The sequence below is a fragment of the Oncorhynchus kisutch genome, linkage group LG23 (assembly GCF_002021735.2).
Source record: "Oncorhynchus kisutch isolate 150728-3 linkage group LG23, Okis_V2, whole genome shotgun sequence".
Taxonomy (NCBI): domain Eukaryota; kingdom Metazoa; phylum Chordata; class Actinopteri; order Salmoniformes; family Salmonidae; genus Oncorhynchus; species Oncorhynchus kisutch.
In genome coordinates, this window is record NC_034196.2 from 12,367,308 (window position 1) to 12,387,422 (window position 20,115).

Here is a 20,115-nt window from a genome sequence, read left to right on the forward strand (position 1 = left end):
GATGTTTTGAGGGCGCATGTAATTGGCATTAGAGGTCGACCGATTAATCGGAATGGCCGATTTCAAGTTTTCAACAATCGGAAATATTTATTTTTGGACACCGATTTGGCAGAAAAAATTAATTAAAAATCCAAGGTCTTGGCTGATTTCTTTTGATTTTCCCATGATGTCAAGCAAAGAGGCACTGAGTTTGAAGGTAGGCCTTGAAATACATCCACAGGTACACCTCCAATTGACTCAAATGATATCAATTAGCCTATCAGAAGCTTCTAAAGCCATGACATCATTTTCTGGAATTTTCCAAGCTGTTTAAAGGCACAGTCAACTAGTGTATGTAAACTTCTGACCCACTGGAATTGTGATACAGTGAATAAGTGAAATAATCCATCTGTAAACAATTGTTGGAAAAATGACTTGTGTCCTGCACAAAGTAGATGTCCTAACCGACTTAACAAAACTATAGTTTGTTAACAAGAAATTTGTGGAGTGGTTGAAAAACAAGTTTTAATGACTTCAACCTAAGTGTATGTAAACTTCCGACTTCAACTGTATGTTTCTATTGACTGGATTCCTTTATTGAACTGTAACTCGAAATTGTTGCATCTTGCGTTCATATTTTTCTTCATTGAATTACATTCCAGGGCAGCAGGATATGGAACACTAGCTCCGTAAGGCAGGCGGGGTGCCGGGCTCTGGGAGACGTGGTGTTAGAGACGCGCTGGACTGTGGATGAACCTGGTGTGTCTGAGTGTCTCAATGCCCAGAGAGGATGAGAAGTTCTCTCAGACCCCTGGGACATCGGTCTGTTCTCACTCCACATCTCCGTATTGCCACGGAGATCACAATTAATAGCCCTGTGATCCTGCACAAGTCCTCCAAAAAGCCCAAATTAGGGTATCTCCAAGCTCCATACTTTGGGCTGAGAGCGTAGGGTTACATATAGAAAAATGGGAAAAATACTCAGTTGACAAGCACAGTATGCCAGAAATGAACAATTAAGAGATAGTGGGATGATCTCAAGAGCAGGGAGGAGTATCAGTTTACATCGAGACGGGACATAAAACACGTGTGAGAGAGCTCAACTCAGAGGCTGCTACAGTGAGAGAAACCCCATAGCAAAGATTTATGGGGTTCGCTCAATTCACACATCCTTTATCATGGTTATTATACTGGTGTGGCCCGAGAGCATGAAGCAGATTCATAATGGTGTCCATTTCCAGAAAGATCATGTACAATGGTGATTCCTTAATGTGCCATCTACACTGAGAGTACAAAACATTAAGAAACCCTTTGTATTATTGAGTTGAAGGCACGCCCCTCCCTCAGTGTAGATCATATACTGTATGGAATGGTGGGGTGTACTGTATGATAAAGACAGCAGACAGGTGAACCTCCAGGACAGGGGCTGACAGAGACATGCTCTCCTCTCCTCTGGGGCCAATCTGAATCCACATCCCAGTCCTGTCCTGCAGCCCAGCATGGAGGTTATCCCTGGCATCCAGCAAAACATTCCTCACAGTTATTAGGGTTATTGTTTGTGTGTGTGTGTGTGTGTGTGTGTGTGTGTGTGTGTGTGTGTCTCCATCCCTATTAATCTGTGTCAAAACATGTCTTACTTAGTAAAACCCATAGCTCAATCTTGGCTCGAAATACTCCCACAGAGGAACAAAGTCTTTACACTTTCCAGGGGCAAACTATTTGGCCTGAAACATATTATTCTCCTTGAGGCTTTCAAACAGGTGTTCTTTCAGCAGAGAATTTGTTTAAGTAACACCGCACTTAGCAGGTATTTGGGCACTATGCTTCAAATATGAGTAATCACTTTGCGTTTAGGTAGCGTGCTATTTGGCATGTATGCCAATTTAATCTCAAACAAGAGTGAGAATGTTGAAAGGGGCTTCAATACGGTCTAACTACAACTGCTGCTCCACGGGGCTACTTTATCGGGAAACGACATCTCTCGTCACATTCCTCTGATAGAAATATGTTGGGATAGTTTAGTCACACTTAAAGAGGACCGCCACAGCCATGGGAAGAGGAATCCACAGAATGTGACAACCAGAGAATATGCTGTAGATCTTAGGCCTAATAACCCACGTAAAAACATACAATAGTATACTATGATATAAATACTGAGTATTCACTGTAGTGTTTTTGCAGACTGTTCTGTAGTATTCACTGTAGAAAGTCTATGAAAAAACTAGTGAATACTGTAATATTTACTGTAGTATTTACAGTTAATAAATACTATAGTTTACAGTAAAATAAAACTCTAGAATATACTGTAGGGTTAAGGGAAAGGGGATACCTAAGTCAGTAACTGAATGCAGTCAACCGAAATGTGTCTTCCGCATTTAGCTAAACCCCTCAGGAAAACTCCACCCCAAAAAATATTTTGGTATTTGTTTCATAAGTCCATTGCTAATATAGTCGCAAAACATTTTGCATGTTAGTATTCAAGCTTTCAAGATATGTAACTTTCAAAATACAGAAATCTGGCTCATATGATGCAAAATGCATCATACAGGCCAGATTTCTGTATGTTGGCAAATTTCTATATTTTGGTCCATTTCTTAGCATCGAAGATAACATTTTGTACCAATATCCATGTGAGCCTCCCAGGCCAATGTTGCCCAGGGTTAATTAAGAACATAATAATATTACATTGTATTGCATTACACACTTAAACTTATTCCACCAATCCCTTGGTCAAAAGTTGTTTGTGTTGTTAGTAATAGTCATTTATTTAGACAGCTGGCTGTGGAACCCACTTTGAGAACCCCTGCTGTAAGGAACACAATATATGGTCTACAGTGCCTTCGGAAAGTATTCAGACCCCTTGACGTTTTCCACATTTTGTTACGTTACAGCCTTATTCTAAAATGGATTAAATTGTTTTTATCCCTCATCAATCCACACACAATACCCTCATAATGACAAAGCAAAAATTGTTTTTGCAAACATTTTTGCAAATTAATTAAAAATAAAATATCACGTTTACATAAGTACTCAGACCCTTTACTCAGTACTTTGTTGAAGCACCTTTGGCAGAGATAACAGCCATGAGCCTTCTTGGGTATGATGCTACAAGCTTGGCACTCTGCAGATCCTCTCAGGCTCTGTCAGGTTGGATTTGGAGCTTCGCTGCACAGCTATTTTCAGGTCTCTCCAGAGATGTTTGATCAGGTTCAAGTCCAGGCTCTGACTGGGCCACTCAAGGACATTCAGAGTCCTATCCCAATTCCACTCCTGCATTGTCTTGGTTGTGTGCTTAGGACCATTGTCCTGTTGGAAGGTGAACCTTCACCCCCGTCTGAGGTCATGAGCGCACTGGAGCAGATCTTTATAAAGGATCTCTCTGTACTTCGCTCTGTTCACCTTTCCCTCAATCTTGAATAGTCTCCCAGTCCCTGCCACTGAAAAACATCCCCACAGCATGATGCTGCCACCACCATGCTTCACAGTAGGGATGGTGCCAGGTTTTTTCCAGACGTGATGTTTAGCATTCAGGCCAAAGAGTTCAGTCTTGGTTTCATCAGACCAGAGAATATTTTTCTCATGGTCTGAGAGTCCTTAGGTGCCTTTTTGAAAACTCTGAGTGGGCTGTCATGGGCCTTTTACTGAGGAGTAGTCTGTCTGGCCACTCTACCATAAAAGGCCTGATTGGTGGAGTGCTGCAGATGGATGTCCTTCTGGAAGGTTCTCCCATCAACACAGAGGAACTCTGGCGCTCAATCAGAGTGACAAATTGGGTTCTTGGTCACCTCCCTGACCAAGGGCCTTCTTCCCCGATTGCTCAGTTTGGCCGTGAGGCCAGCTCTAGGAAGAGTCTTGGTGGTTCCAAACTTCGTCCATTTAAGAATGATGGCCACTGAGTTCTTGGGGACCTTCAATGTTGCACAACATTTTTGGTACCCTTGCACCTTTTATTATTTATTTATTCTATTTAACTAGACAAGTCAGTTAAGAACAAATTCTTATTTTCAATGACGGCCTAGGAACAGTGGGTTAACTGCCTTGTTCAGGGCCAGAACAACTGATTTTTACCTTGTCAGCTCGGGGATTCTTGTGTAGATTGATGAGGGACATTTTCTATTTTATCCATTTTAGAATAAGGCTGTAACGTAACAAAATGTGCAAAAAGTTAAGGTATATGAATACTTTCCGAATGGACTGTATACTTGGCATGTAGGTTTTCCACTAATGAGTGGCACAAATGGGGTTATGGGGGAGGAGAATGGGCAGGGTATATGTTAATTAATAAATACTGTGGTGTTTTGCGGACATTACTGTAGTATTTACTACAGTGTTTGTTTTGCGGATAATACCGTAGTATTTAGTATAGTATTTTTCAACAAGTACTACACCTGATTGAGAGACACTACAGTGCGTAGTATAGTATTCTACAGTTTACTAAAGAATTCTATAGTAATTTGTAATTTGAAGACAAAAAAAATCCCCTAGATGATAATTGTTGCAATGATTACTTCACTGTACCGCAGCCCGAGTGCCATGGAGAATACACTGAGTGCAGATACATGACCATCATGCTTGCACCATTGCTAAAGAAAACGGCTTGTTATCTTAAATATGTGTCATTGTGCTTCTAAATATTTCAACATAGGGGCACACGTGCTCCTTGTAAAAAAAGGTCAGCGTAGAGCCCTGAAAGAGCTAGTACATTAAAGCATCGAAAGAAGCACATCAAAAGCGGCTTCAGAACAATAGAGGGAGAGAGACAGAGAGAGACTATTAAATCTGGGTGTAACACTGGTCTGTTGTCAGGAAAACAGGCGAGCGGCACCAGGCGGTACGGCTGGCCCTCCTCTGGTCTTCAGAAATAGAAGCCCTGGGTCCTGCTTTATCTGGCCCATTGTCAGACAGAGCCACACACACAGCAGCCAAGACATCCAGGCTCCCCACTGGGACCACTGAACGGGAGTGCAGGAGTGGGGAGGAGAGAGACATCATTTCCAATTTAGTCATTCAGCAGGCGCTCATATCCAGGGCGACTTACAGTAGTGAGCGCATACATTTTCATACAACCCCTTCAGAATCACTGGGCCTTTAGATAACTGCCTGAGGTGAAAACCCAGGCTACAGCCCAGCTCCCTGTGCTGTGAGGTCTACTGGGTGTACCTCCCACGCTGATCATCCTTACCCAATGACGACGCATTAACTGTTTCTTACTGTCAGCGGCACTTCATTGAGACTAACACTTCACCGTACGCCTCATTCAGTCCCTTCCAGTTCTGACCTCTGTTACTCATAGTGAACCTCACCTAGCTCACAAGAGGCAGTCATAAAAAGTCCCAAACATCCCCTTTCACAACATCCGCCCGACAATCATCCGTTCCCCGATGCCTTAGAGTGAGACATGTGATTGAGGGAGACCGAGGGGAGGGATGGAGGGAGAGGGAGACTTTGAAAGAAGAGGGACCTCCTGAAAGCAGGCCACTGGACATTCCCTTCCTCTCCTGGTCCCTGTGGCCCAGGGAGCTGTAGTGACCCGCTTCGGACCCTCCCGCTAGGGACCCTTCACATCTACAGCTGGCCGCGGCTGCAAACGGCTCTCTGTCCACTGCTCTGATCTACTCCCAGAACTGGGCTGGCAACCCCCGGTGCTAACGTGCCACGTGAGGATTCCCAGGACCCAAAGTAAAGCTAAATAAAGCAGCTAGCCCCAGCGCCACATCTGGGAGGGAGAAGAGACGGTCAGAGGTGAACACTGGTCCCAGCCCCTACCCTCCTCAGCCTTGTTTTCAGTCCTGATCATGGTGTTGGGTTTCTGCTCCGCTGCCTGTCACACTCACTTAGACTCATCACTGGGGTTCTCTCCCTCTTGCCCTCTCACACATATACACACATACATAAACATGTTCAGAGAAACACACATGGACCCCGCCCCTAAACACAGAAACACTACAGCCCCTGTGATAAGCTCTATGGGGAAACCAATTGGCTAGAGGAACACATAACAAACAGAGGGCTTGTGAAAGTGTAGTAGGTTACATGGATAATTCTGTATTGTATTACCATTGTATTCTGAAAACAGAGATTTTCCCCAATGAAAGCTCCAGGAGGTGACTCCACACTGTGAGAGAGGTGAGGACAGACCAAGGGTCCCAGAGGCATAGCTTAGCCTAGAGGACTCCCTGCTGGTGACAAGTGAGATGATGGGAAACTAAACCCAGCAAAAAAGAAACGTCCCTTTTTCAGGACCCTGTCTTTCAAAGATAATTCGTAAAAATCCAAATAACTTCACAGATCTTCATTGTAAAGAGTTTAAACACGGTTTCCCATGCTTGTTCAATGAACCATAAACAATTCATGAACATGCACCTGTGGAATGGTCGTTAAGACACTAACAGCTTACAGACGGTTGGCAATTAAGGTCACAGTTATGAAAACTTAGGACACTAAAGAGGCCTTTCTATTCACTGAAAAACACCAAAGATACAGAGGGGATCCCTACTCATCTGCGTGAACGTGCCTTAGGCATGCTGCAAGGAGGCATAAGGACTGTAGATGTAGCCAGGTCAATAAATTGCAATGTCCGTACTGTGAGGCGCATAAGACAGCGCTACAGGGAGACAGGACAGACAGCTGATCGTCCTCGCAGTGGAAGACCACGTGTAACAACTCCTGCACAGGATTGGTACATCCGAACATCACACCTGCGGGTCAGGTACAGGATGGCAACAACAACTGCCCGAGGTACACCCGGAATGCACAATCCCTCCATCAGTGCTCAGTCTGTCCGCAATAGGCTGAGAGAGGCTGGACTGAGGGCTTGTAGGCCTGTTGTAAGACAGGTCCTCACCGGACATCACCGGCAACAATGTCGCCTATGGGCACAAACCCACCATCGCTGGACCAGACAGGACTGGCAAAAAGTGCTCTTCTCTGACGAGTCGCGCTTTTGTCTCACCAGGGGTGATGGTCAGATTCCCGTTTATCGTCGAAGGAATGAGCGTTACACCGAGGACTGTACTCTGGAGCGGGATCGATTTGGAGGTGGAGGATCCGTCATGGTCTGGGGCGATGTGTCACAGCATCATCGGACTGAGCTTGTTGTCATTGCAGGCAATCTCAATGCTGTGCGTTACAGGGAAGACATCCTCCTCCCCCATGTGGTACCCTTCCTGCAGGCTTATCCTGACATGACCCTCCAGTATGACAATGCCACCAGCCATACTGCTCGTTCTGTGCGTGATTTCCTGCAAGACAGGAATGTCAGTGTTCTGCCATGGCCAGCGAAGAGCCCGGATCTCAATCCTATTGATCACGTCTAGGACCTGTTGGTTCGGAGGGTGAGGGCTAGGGCCATTACCCCCAGAAATATCTGGGAACTTGCCTTGGTGGAAGAGTGGGGTAACATCTCACAGCAAGAACGTGCAAATCTGGTGCAGTCCATGAGGAGGAGATGCACTGCAGTACTTAATGCAGCTGGTAGCCACACCAGATACTGACTGTTACTTTTGATTTTGACCCCCCCCCCTTTGTTCAGGGACACATTATTCAATTTGTTAGTCACACGTCTGTGGAACTTGTTCAGTTTGTCTCTCAGTTGTTGAATCTTCTGTTCATACAAATATTTACACATGTGAAGTTTGCTGAAAATAAACGCAGTTGACAGTGCGGACGTTTCTTTTTTTCCTGAGTTTATATTGTCAGCAATGATAAACCAGCATTTTTGGAAGCTCAAAATTATAATGCCTAGTAACTGTTGAATTGGAAATAGACTTCAGAGAGGGCCATATTGATGCCCAGGTGATCTCAATGAAAATGAGTCTTAAAGGGATATGTTAATTTGCAATCCTCCAGCTGATCCTGGATAAGCCACTGTACCCCAGCTCAAACAAAGACTCTAGTGATCATACACCGGCATTGCGGTCCTTACATTTCGGTGAGATTATCCGACTAGTTTATTCCCTGTAAGAATCGTTTAGGGTCTTCTTCTCTGGTGGGGGTCCTGATCCACCTAATCCTGCTGTTAGGAAGATTAGTGACCAAGTAGGCATGAGTTGCACGGTGCCATTCTGAGAAAGCAGTGAGACATGGCAGTGCACCCTTATTCAGCTCATTACTGCCTTTTTCAAACCAATCAAGCCACTCATCCCAGCTCTGATAGAGCCCTCCAGCTGTAGGAGACAGCCTAGTGCCGTGTTCATTTAAATCAAATACAATTGTAATGGTCGGGTAACAGCCTAGTGCAGCTGTTATTGCTGGGATAGCGAAAAACATTTAACCAGGAAGGCTAGTTGAGAACAAGTTCTCATTTACAACTGCGACCTGGCCAAGATAAGGCAAAGCAGTGCAACAAAAACAATAACACAGTGTTACACATGGAATAAACAAAAATACAGTCAATAATACAATAGAAAAAGTCTATATACAGTATGTGCAAATGAGGTAGGATAAGGGAGGTAAGGCAATAAATAGGCCATAGCGGCGAAATAATTACAATATAGCAATTAAACACTGGAGTGATAGATGTGCAGAAGATGAGTGTGCAAGTAGAAATACTGTGATGCAAAGGAGCAAAATAAATTAAATAACAGTATGGGGATGAGATAGTTGGATGGGCTATTTACAGATGGGCTATGTACAGGTGCAGTGATCCGTGAGCTGCTCTGACAGCTGGTACTTAAAGTTAGTGGAGGGAGATTTGAGCCTCCAGCTTCAGTGATTTTTGCAATTAGTTCCAGCCATTGGCCGCAGAGAACTGGAAGGAAAGGCGGCCAACGGAGGAATTGGCTTCGGGGGTGACCAGTGAAATATACCTGCTGCAGCGTGCGCTACGGATGGGTGCTGCTATGGTGATCAGTGAGCTGAGATAAGGCGGGGCTTTACCTAGCAAAGACTTATAGATGACCTGGAGCCAGTGGGTTTGGCGACGAATATTAAGCGAGGGCCAGCCAACGAGAGCATACAGGTCGCAGTGGTGGGTAGTATATGGGGCTTTGATGACAAAACGGATGGCACTGTGATAGACTGCATCCAATTTGCTGAGTAGAGTGTTGTAGGCTATTTTGTAAATGACATCGCAGAAGTCAAGGATCGGTAGGATATTCCGTTTTACGAGGATATGTTTGGCAGCATGAGTGAAGGATGCTTTGTTGCGAAATAGGAAGACAATTCTAGATTTAATTTTGGATTGGAGATGCTTAATGTGAGTCTGGAAGGAGAGTTTACAGTCTAACCAGACACCTAGATATTTGTAGTTGTCCACAAGCATCTGTCAGAAGCATCTAGAGTAGTGATGCTGGACGGGCGGGCAGGTGCGGGCAGCGATCGGTTGAAGAGCGTGCATTTAGTTTTACTTGCATTTAAGAGCCGTTGGAGGCCATGGAATGAGAGTTGTATGGCATTGAAGCTTGTCTGGAGGTTAGTTAACACATTGTCCAAAGAAGGACCAGAAGTATACAGAATGGTGTCATCTGCGTAGAGGTGGATCAGAGAATCACCAGCAGCAAGAGCGACATCATTGATGTATACAGAGAAGAGAGTCGGCCCGAGACTCTAATTACCAGTGCAGTAATAACTAACAATGCCAAACAATACATGCAACCCCAAAAATGTAAATAAAGGAATGAAGAAATACTGAAATAGAATGAGCGATGTCAGAGTACGGAATATAAATATATACTGCATGTATATGATGTGTGTATTGTGTGTGTATTGTGTGTGTATTGACATTATGGACAGTATATGAATAGAAAAGGTGTGTACAGCAGTAGATATATACGATGAGCCTTGACTAGAATACAGTTATACATATGAAGTGGGTAAAACAGTATACAAACATTATTAAAGTGACCAGTTTTCAATGACTATGTACATAGGGCAGGGTTGAGTACTGGGTGTTAGCCAGCTTGCAATGGTGTAAAGTACTTGAGTAAAAATACTTTAAAGTACTACTTAAGTCGTTTTGGGGGGTATATGTACTTTACTATTTATATTTTTGGCAACTTTTACTTCACTACATTCCTAAAGAAAATAATGTACTTTTTACTCCATACATTTTCCCTGACACCCAAAAGTACTCGTTACATTTTGACAGGAAAATGGTCCAATTCACACACTTATCAAGAGAACATCCCTGGTCATTCCTACTGCCTCTGATCTGGCGGACTCACTAAACACAAATCCTTCATATGTAAATGATGTCTGAGTGTTGGAGTATGCCCCTGGCTATCCAACCATTTTAAAAAAACATTTTAAATATAAATTGGTGCAGTCTGGTTTACTTAATATAAGGAGTTAGATTTTTTTTTAATACTTCTGGTACATTTTAGTAATTCCATTTACTTTTGATACTTAAGTATATTTAAAACCAACTTTTACTCAAGTGACTTTTACTTGAGTAATTTTCTATTAAGGTACAGTGGGGCAAAAAAGTATTTAGTCAGCCACCAATTGTGCAAGTTCTCCCACTTAAAAAGATGAGGCCTGTAATTTTCATCATAGGTACACTTCAACTATGATAGACAAAGAAAAGAAAATAGAAAAAAATCCTGAAAATCACATTGTAGGATTTTTTATAAATTTATTTGCAAATTATGGTGGAAAATATGTATTTGGTCACCTACAAACAAGCAAGATTTCTGGCTCTCACAGACCTGTAACTTCTGGGGATAGGGCTGATTGCTGCCCCCTTTGGGGTGATTGCGTGCCCATGGTAAACAGAAAAAAAATCTGTCAAAAATTGCTAATATATGCAATTAAAAATTATTATTGAATAGAAAACACTCTAAAGCTTCTAAAACCGTTTAAATTATGTCTGTAAGTAAAGCAGAACTCTCAGGGCACTCATTCTCCCAAACTCTCTCTTGTCATCCAAAAAGTTGGCCCAACTTTGACGTCATCGCCCCCACCCTTCCCAAGCACCTACAGTCCTGGGAACAGTTCCTATGCCTTCAGCGCGGTGTCCGCTTTCAATGGGGCTTCTCATTGTGTGAATCGCGCGCTCACGAGAGTAATGACGGGCCGAAACCTTTCGGTCGCGCGAGAAAACAGGTTACTCTCATGCGCATTCTGCTCCTGTGGTGTCTTTCTTCCAAGATTGATTAAACGATGCGTGTGTTTCTCTTTGTCCTGAGAATTGCTGTGAAGCTATATAACATGCTAACGCTGTGTTCTGAACCAAGTTTGACAAGTTTAGTCGACATATAATATGTAATTTCGACGTTTTGGTGCGAACTAACTTTACTTTTTGGCTGCATTTCAACCGAAATATGTCGTGTTTGATAACCGAAAGACACAGACTTCAAAACTAAAGCTGTTTTTGGTAAGTATAAACCCTTCCAGGTCTTCTGATGGAAGAACAGCAAAGGTAAGGGAACATTTGTGTGTTAAATTTGGGTTTCTGTGGACTCCGAGATAGAGGAGCCAAAATGCTAATTCCTGAGCGCCGACTCACATTATAGCCTAGTGAACGAAATCTGTAAAGTTAAAAATAAATGTAACACAGCGATTGCATTTAGAAGAAGTGTATCTTTCTATATATATGTAGAACATGCATATTTAGTCAAAGTTTATGTTGTGTATTCCATGTTAGCTGACGGCGTGTGCAGAAGCCATCGTCATTTCTCCGGACATTTGAGTAGCATTTTTTTAACAATGCGTCATTGTAAACAGAGGTTTATGGATATTTATGGCATATTATTGAAAAAAACATAAATGTACTGTGTAACATGTTATATTACTGTCATCTGATGAAGATTTCAAAAGGTTAGTGAAATTATTTTTCTTTTAATCCTGCGTTTGATGATTGCATATTTTGTTCAATTTGGCTATGGAAATTAGCTGTGTCTTCGGTGTGTATTCGGTGGTGGTTTGACATAAATATGTGCTATGTTTTCGCCGTAAAACATTTTAGAAATCTGACTTGCTGGATAGATAAACAAGTTGTTTATCTTTCATTTGAGCTATTGGACATGTTAATGTGTGGAGGTTAAATATTTCTACGAATATTTTTGCATTCCGTGCGCCACCGTTCCAGCTGACGGTGGGGGGGCTGGTCCCCAATTGGGAACCAACATCTTTGTCAGGTTAAGAGGCTCCTCTGTCCTCCACTCGTTACCTGTATTAATGGCACCTGTTTGAACTTGTTATCAGTATAAAAGACACCTGTCCACAACCTCAAACAGTCACACTCCAAACTCCACTATGGCCAAGACCAAAGAGCTGTCAAAGGACACCAGAAACAAAATTGTAGACCTGCACCAGGCTGGGAAGACTGAATCTGCAATAGGTAAGCAGCTTCGTTTGAAGATATCAACTGTGAGAGCAATTATTAGGAAATGGAAGACATACAAGACCACTGATAATCTCCCTCGATCTGGGGCTCCACGCAAGATCTCACCCCGTGGGGTCAAAATGATCACAAGAACGGTGAGCACGCGGGGGTACCTAGTGAATGACCTGCAGAGAGCTGGGACCAAAGTAACAAAGCCTACCATCAGGACGACTGATCCGTGTAAAGGAAAGAATGAATGGGGCCATGTATCGTGAGATTTTGAGTGAAAACCTCCTTCAAGGGCATTGAAGATGAAATGTGGCTGGGTCTTTCAGCATGACAATGATCCCAAACACACCGCCCGGGCAACGAAGGAGTGGCTTTGTAAGAAGCATTTCAAGGTCCTGGAGTGGCCTAGCCAGTCTCCAGATCTCAACCCCATAGAAAATCTTTGGAGGGAGTTGAAAGTCCGTGTTGCCCAGCAACAGCCCCAAAACATCACTGCTCTAGAGGAGATCTACATGGAGGAATGGGCCAAGCAACCAGCAACAGTGTGTGAAAACCTTGTGAAGACTTACAGAAAACGTTTGACCTCTGTCATTGCCAACAAAGGGTATATAACAAAGTATTGAGATAAACTTTTGTTATTGACCAAATACTTATTTTCCACCATAATTTGCAAATAAATTAAGTAAAAATCCTACAATGTGACTTTCTGGATTTTTTCCCTCATTTTGTCTGTCATAGTTGAAGTGTACCTATGATGAAAATTACAGGCCTCTCTCTTCTTTTTAAGTGGGAGAACTTGCACAATTGGTGGCTGACTAAATACTTTTTCTCCCACTGTAAAACATATTTTGATTGAACACTTTGGTTACTACATGATTCCATATGTGTTATTTCATAGTTTGTCTTCACTATTATTCTACAATGTAGAAAATAGTTTTCAAAAATTAAGAAAAACCCTTGAATGAGTAGGTATGTCCAAACTTTTGACTGGTACTGTATATGACTCTTTTAAGGTTGCACTAGCTCCAAGCTACCTCAAGCTTTTCCAGCCATTGCGGCTACTGTAATAATAGCCACAGAAGAGAATAGAATCCCCCCTTCCAAAATGAACAAAAAAGTATCCCATTTCCCCAATCCATAGTAAATCCTTAGACAATGATGCTATAATCATGTAACAATGTAACAAAGTATTGGGATAAAGTTTTGTTATTGACCAAATACTTATTTTCCACCATAATTTGCAAATAAATTCATAAAAAATCCTACAATGTGATTTTCTGGATTTTTTTTCTAATTTTGTCTGTCATAGTTGAAGTGTACATATGAAAATTACAGGCCTCTCATCTTTTTAAGTGGGAGAACTTGCACAATTGGTGGCTGACTAAATACTTTTTTGCCCCACTGTATCTTTACTCAAGTATGACAAATGAGTACTTTTCCACCACTGCCAGCTTGTAACAGTGCGTTTGTCTGTTCCTGTGAACCTCAGATTCACCGGCACAGAGAAACGCACACGCACATACAACTCACCCGTCGTTGGAGCAGGTCATAAACTCGTCCTTAATCTTGGGGTGCCAACAGCCGCTGTTCAGCATGGCAGTGTGACCCTGAAATAAAAAGACAGAAACGTAGTTAAATGGCTATAATTTGACCCAATCAGCACTGAGGAATCGGGATTTCAACAAGTAACAACCAAACATCTATTTTACGGAGTGGCACGTCGTGCATAGCAGTCTGATCTCACTGCTCCTAGTTAGTCCTTGGTCCTTCTCCAGAGAAAAGAGATGAACCTACAGGGAAGGAGAACCCCCCCTGACACTGAGCCACTGACCCCTAAACAACAGAGCCAGCCAGGCCCAGTGGAGCTCCCTCTGCCTCAAAACATAGGACTGTGACCTCCAGCAGGGTTCTCCTCTGGTAAAAAAAAGCACTCACAGAAATAGCCATAACAAATAACATCTTCAAAGAGCGACTGCCCAGAGAGAGGCACTCTTGCACCGAGAGGGCAGGGGATTTCTCCGACGTGCAGCCGAGAGTTCAGACATGACGTATCTCAACCTGACAGAAAGGACAGGAGTTGAGCAAAATGACATCAGTGTGTGAATTTTGGAGAGGCCTGCCTGTTAGCCCTTTTACCATGGGACTGGACACGGCCCGGCTTCCACTGTACTATGTTCCCCTTTACCACGACTTATCACACCGTCATTCTCTCTCATTTATAGCATGTAAATGCTATATCTCCCCACACTGTAAAATACAAGGACTACGTTGAATATTCACAGATGGAGAACAAAAAGGTATTGCAACATATACTTGTAATGCTTAGGGTACAGTCCACAAATGGTGTTGTATGTTTAGCACTTATATGGTTTTGTAAATGACTGAATTACTTCCACGTAAGGCAAAAGGCATCAAAACAAACCGCTCCGGTCGTTCACAGTCTTTTAATTGGACTGGAGGAACTACCGTTGCTATGCACCTCGGATTCCCCTCCTCCCCAACAGAACAGGAGAGGACAGCCAACTGCCAATGCCTGATTAGAACCAGACTGACACACATGGGATAAACAAAACATACAGTCAATAATACACATTTGTGCGGCTGGCTTCCGGGTTAAGCGAGCAGTGTGTCAAGCAGCAGTGCAGCATGGCGGGTCGTGTTTTGGGGGACGCACGACACTCAATCTTTGCCTCTCCCGAGTCCGTATGGGAGTTGCAGCGATGAGACAACTACCTGTAACTACCAACTGGACACCACAAAATTGGAGTGAAACATGAAAAAATATATATATATATACGTTTTTATCATGGCTCTCTTGTCCCTCTGCAGCAGACATGATGAGCAGTATGTTTAGAACATCGAATCGCCATAAAATCACAGTATCGAATCGCAATACATATAGAATCGTGAAAATTGCAATGCATATCGTATCGCTAACCAAAGTATCATGATAATTCCCAGCCCTTTCTCTCTCACACACTGTGTGTGTGTGTGTGTGTGAGTGAGTGAGTGATAGAGCATATGGGTGAGTGCTGTGCAAGAGACAGAGAGCAGAAGAGAGTGAGGGAGAAAGAGAGAGACTAGTGTGTGTGTGTGTGTGTGTGTGTGTGTGTGGTGGTGATGTAGGGATGTGAGAGAATTAGTTTTGGACACACTACTGCTGGGTTTGCTGGGTCACCTTCAGCAGAGCTGCAGAGCTTCACTACCCAAAACCCTGCTGCCAGCAACAGCCCCAATGGAGCATTGGATCCACAGGAATGTAGAGAGACAGAGCGACACCCTACAATAGTTCTCCTACTGGGGAAGTCATCTCTATCACATCATTCTCACAGGTGTCTCAGCCACCATGCAGAACATGCTCTGCGAATGGACAATCAGCAACGGCCTTTTCGACAGCAAAAACTGTTCACCCAAGACGCATTGAACGAACGCGACCTTGGTCAGTGGTCGGTCACCACGGCATGATCTAGTTGTGAATGTCATCGTGACCCTCTCCTACTCCACTCTGACTGCTCCCAGCTGGAAGTACAGTACACATCATTACTCCCATACACAAACTAACCTGCAGCTGCAGAACATACAGTGCAGGGGTCATCCCTGACACAAAGCTAAGGTCCAGGCCTGAATGCTTGTTTGAGTGGCCACCGACAGGGGGGCTGGAAGGCCATAGTGTCCGATGGCTATATCTCTTCCCTTCTCAGTAACAGAGGAAGCACATATCAGAGAGTAGGTGGTGGATGAGTGTGTACCTTGGTGTTAGCCATGTCCACGATGTACTGGTCTCCCTTGGGACACTCCATGACCGGGAACCCGTCACGGTCCAACACCTTGGCCTGGGCATTCCCAGAGACCACCAGGATTACATCACCAGTGATGCTGTATTGCAGGGACCTGATCTGGTGGCTGAGAGGGGACACAATGGGAGAGGATGAGAAAGGCAAAGCTTTTTTACTTATCATTCCCGTGGCTACCATGGGTCATTCCTGAAATGCGTGCGGTAAGTGTCTTTGTGGGAGTTTCTGTTGAATTGGTGAGAGACATCTGCTACGTCTGAACGTGTATGGCATCAGAGCTACAGCAATGTCATATAACAGCTTTAAATCCTGAAGCTGTTTTAGACTAAAACCTGTTACCATAGGAACCGTGACAACACACATCACAGAGAGTTAGCGGAAACAGTCAGACGTTTGGCCCATTTGATTTGGACCAGACAGACCAACAGTGGAGATGTCTAGGTCTGGGCCTCTCTCTGTCTTGTCCCTCAGACTCAATACAATGAACAGTCTGTTAGACTGGGACAGAAGAATGTAACACACACACCGAAGCTAACCTTGGCTGCACTACACATAGTTGGGTTTCTTCTTTACAGCAAGAAAAGGAGTGGAGATGTTCAAATATGAGCCTAAAGATTGGGATTTAGCTACACCAGCAACCCATTCACAATACCAATCTATGCGCTGAACTTACCTCCTACTCCACGCACACCACACGTGTCACGCAAACACACACACAAACACACTCACATAACCACTCTCCCAAAGTGCAGATAGCAATTCAGGTCAATATCAAACTGCATTAACCCAGCAGGGGGTAGAGGGGCCAGCCAGGTTTCGTGCGGGGAGCTGAACGCTTAGGGAGTGGGACCATAGTGAAATAAAACTGGGTTAACATCTCTGTTCCTACCTCCAGGGTCTGGAGAACAGACAGCCATCACTACATTTCCTTCGGAGGAAGAGTCGACAACACTGAACCAATCAAGGTTCCTAATTAAGTGGAAATAACCCCTCGTTTTTAACTCTAGCGATGGAGAAACAGTGGGCTTCACACGGCTCCAAATACGGCCTAGTGTGTCAGTGACCGCGGAGACTATTGGACGGCTCTGTAATCAGGCTAAATGTGGCGTGGAGTTCGGCTAATAAGATTCAGGGAAAGCCCGCTCCAGCTCAGCCCATTGGTTCTCAAAACCCCTGAGAGAATGTATTCATTGATGGGTTCCACGAAACAAACATTAAATACACACAGTGATACACATGTACACAAACACATACACAAGCTCTTCCTCTCATCTGCATCCGAGTATACAGTATTTAGGTTAGGTCCATTTAAAGGGAGAAGATCCATTCCTCTGACATGAGGTAGTACAGTTAACATGAGGTGCGCTGAAGCAACACAACAACATGTTTGTGCATGTGTACGAGCATTTTGATAGCAGGGTTTCCTTAGCTGGTAATTGACGTTTTTTTGGCCAATAAAATCAATGAAAAGCCGATAAATACAATTGTAGCAGGACAAATTGGCTAAAAAAATATGTGGCATGAAAAAATCTGTCGTGGCGCACTTAGAACAGGCTAGAACAGGCCACAAATCAGACAAACCATAGTAGAATAGTTGATCTATTTACATAGTCGGCTTGTTGTTGTGTGTTTTATGTGAGATATTCCTCTTGAGGCGCATTTAGGTTACGAGTGCCATAGGGAGGGAAACCTGGATTCTGACAAGAGGTCAATGCACAACAATTCCTCTAATTGTGGGGAAAATAGCCGTTTAAATGGCCTTTGTTAAAAAGGCGATTCCAGCTTTCCATTCCTACGTAATTTATTTGTCAACTCCTAAATATGCTCTAACTGCAGTGTCATGGTTAAGCACCATACACCTCTGCAAATCCCTGTGAGTGCATAGGGGAGAGTGGGGCTAACTAACAGGTCAATTGTAGAGTAACTTTGATTTAAAACGCCACCCTATGAAGTGGTTTCTTGGAGAAGTACAAACAGGGAACGTGTTGCCCCGGGTGGCGGTTTACCCCAAGTTACCTAAACATATTGGCTTACACTATATTCACAGTGTTTATGCAAGATTTTTGGGACATAAAATTCATCAATAGGATGCTAACTAGTTAAAAGATGACATTTGGGATCTAACTAATGATTAGCCCAACAGGGTAAATCCAGACAGGCAACCCCATGCTTCAGCCTATGCTGCATCAGTTGGGCTACAGGTGGTAATGCTTATTCCTAATAGCATACCTAATAATACGGACCGAAATATGGGAAATTGCCACATTCAGCTCTTCGACCCATGGTAATGTTGGAAGATTAGTGTACACAGAATTATAATAGGGAGAATAGCGTACAATAGTAGGCAACATCCATGTCTATTGCCTGCACTAACCACGGGACTGTGTGATGACACGGCCAATTAATTATTGCACCATGCGTCGGGTTCAAACTGTTACGACTTGGTCTGCTCTCCGCTACATAACCATTTAATCACCCTACATGTTTTGTTACTAATGATCCTCAGCAACAACCACACGGCCGTGACGCCGTTTACAGAGGAAGCAAACGAAGGTAATCGAAACATGTCATTAAATGGAATGATGTAGGCTATAGCAACTGAATAGAACTAACAGTAAATTGGCAGTTGAATATATGTGGTTATTAGGCATATTGACAGTCGATACTGATAGAGGCTAATACTTAACATGATACAAATAGGAAACAGAGGAAGTCTGGGTAGCCTAAGTGGCCATCAGTGCAAGTTAAAATGCTGTACAATTTAAATTTAAAACTTTACTTTAAGTTGATTTGCTTCAGGTTGCTGCCATATGAGTGGTTTCACATTTGTCTCCAGCGATTATAAGATAAAAATAGATTTAAAAGTGTAATTTATATTTACAATTCCCTTAGCCAAACAGATTACTCATTTATCAATAGCTCTTATCAAGTTATACACCGAGTGTAAAAAAACATTAGCCCGATACTGCCACGCGCAGCTCCCCCGGGACTGTCCCGCAGAATAAATATCAGCCCACAGAGGAATGCACGAGATTGAACTGGTCGATCTCAAAGGTATTCCTGGTAGATCTGCAAACTTTTCCTAAAAAATACAAATCTTTTTTGGAATCTGTTGGCCGTAAGTGTACCCGATTCAGCTGCCCTGCGCGCCGGGAAGGCAACTGTTGTCATTTTGAACCATTTCATCTGACGGTACAAAGCTACAGCAAAGTTGATTCTGTAAGATTTCATAACATGTAAAGCCATGACTAGAGAAGACTGTCAATGAATATAGCAAAGAGCTGTCTTTATGTTGAAGTTCTTACTCAGCACTGTCAACACTTTGTATCTCTGCAGCAGTAATGAATGAGTAGGAAAGTGTTTCTATAGGCTTGCGTTGTTAATATTAGAGGCTTGGGTCTTTTTATAATATCAAGGAATATTTCACTTCCTTTGTTCATTGGAGTAACAACATGAATTTGTGCATGAGGCAGAAATAATGCGGTGCGACTCGAGTTTTGCCATCAGTTGGAAGACGATGTCCCTTTTTGGTCAGTGTCAGTGGAGGAAAGGGAGAGCGGAGGGATGTTGAGAGACTGACCCTGAGTCTGCTACTCTCTCCCTCTGCTGAGACTGACCATAAGATGCAGGCACCATCAGCCCGGTAAAATAAATAAATAAATGCTAATTATTTAAATGCATGCTCACTCAGGTGTGCCTCACAGGTGAATGCTATGATCCCTTATTGATGTCACCTGTTAAATCCACTTCAATCAGCGTAGATGAAGGGGAGGAGACCGGTTAAAGAAGGATTTTTAAGCCTCAAGACAATTGAGACATGGATTGTATGTGTGCCATTCAGAGGGTGAATGGGCAAGACAAAAGATTCAAGTGCCTTTGAACAGGGTATGGTAGTAGGTGCCAGTGTGTCAAGTACTGCAACGCTGCAGGGTTTTTTCACACTCAGCAGTTTCCCCTGTGCATCACGAATGGTCCACCACCCAAAAGACATCTAGCCAACTTGACACAACTGTGGGATGCATTGGAATCAACATGGGCCAGCATACCTGTGGAATGCTTAATACCATG

At 43.4% G+C, this 20,115-nt stretch overlaps 1 protein-coding gene across 1 annotated transcript in view; it reads right to left on the minus strand.

Annotated features, from left to right (window-relative positions):
- Positions 1-20,115, minus strand: part of wdr70 (WD repeat domain 70) — an 80,984-nt gene that overhangs the window by 50,938 nt on the left and 9,931 nt on the right. Inside the window, exons 8-9 of the mRNA XM_020458065.2 lie at positions 16,003-16,156; positions 13,784-13,860 (exon numbers count right to left, since the gene is read on the minus strand). Of these exons, the coding sequence (XP_020313654.1) occupies positions 13,784-13,860; positions 16,003-16,156 (231 nt within the window). The remainder of the gene's footprint in view (positions 1-13,783; positions 13,861-16,002; positions 16,157-20,115) is intronic.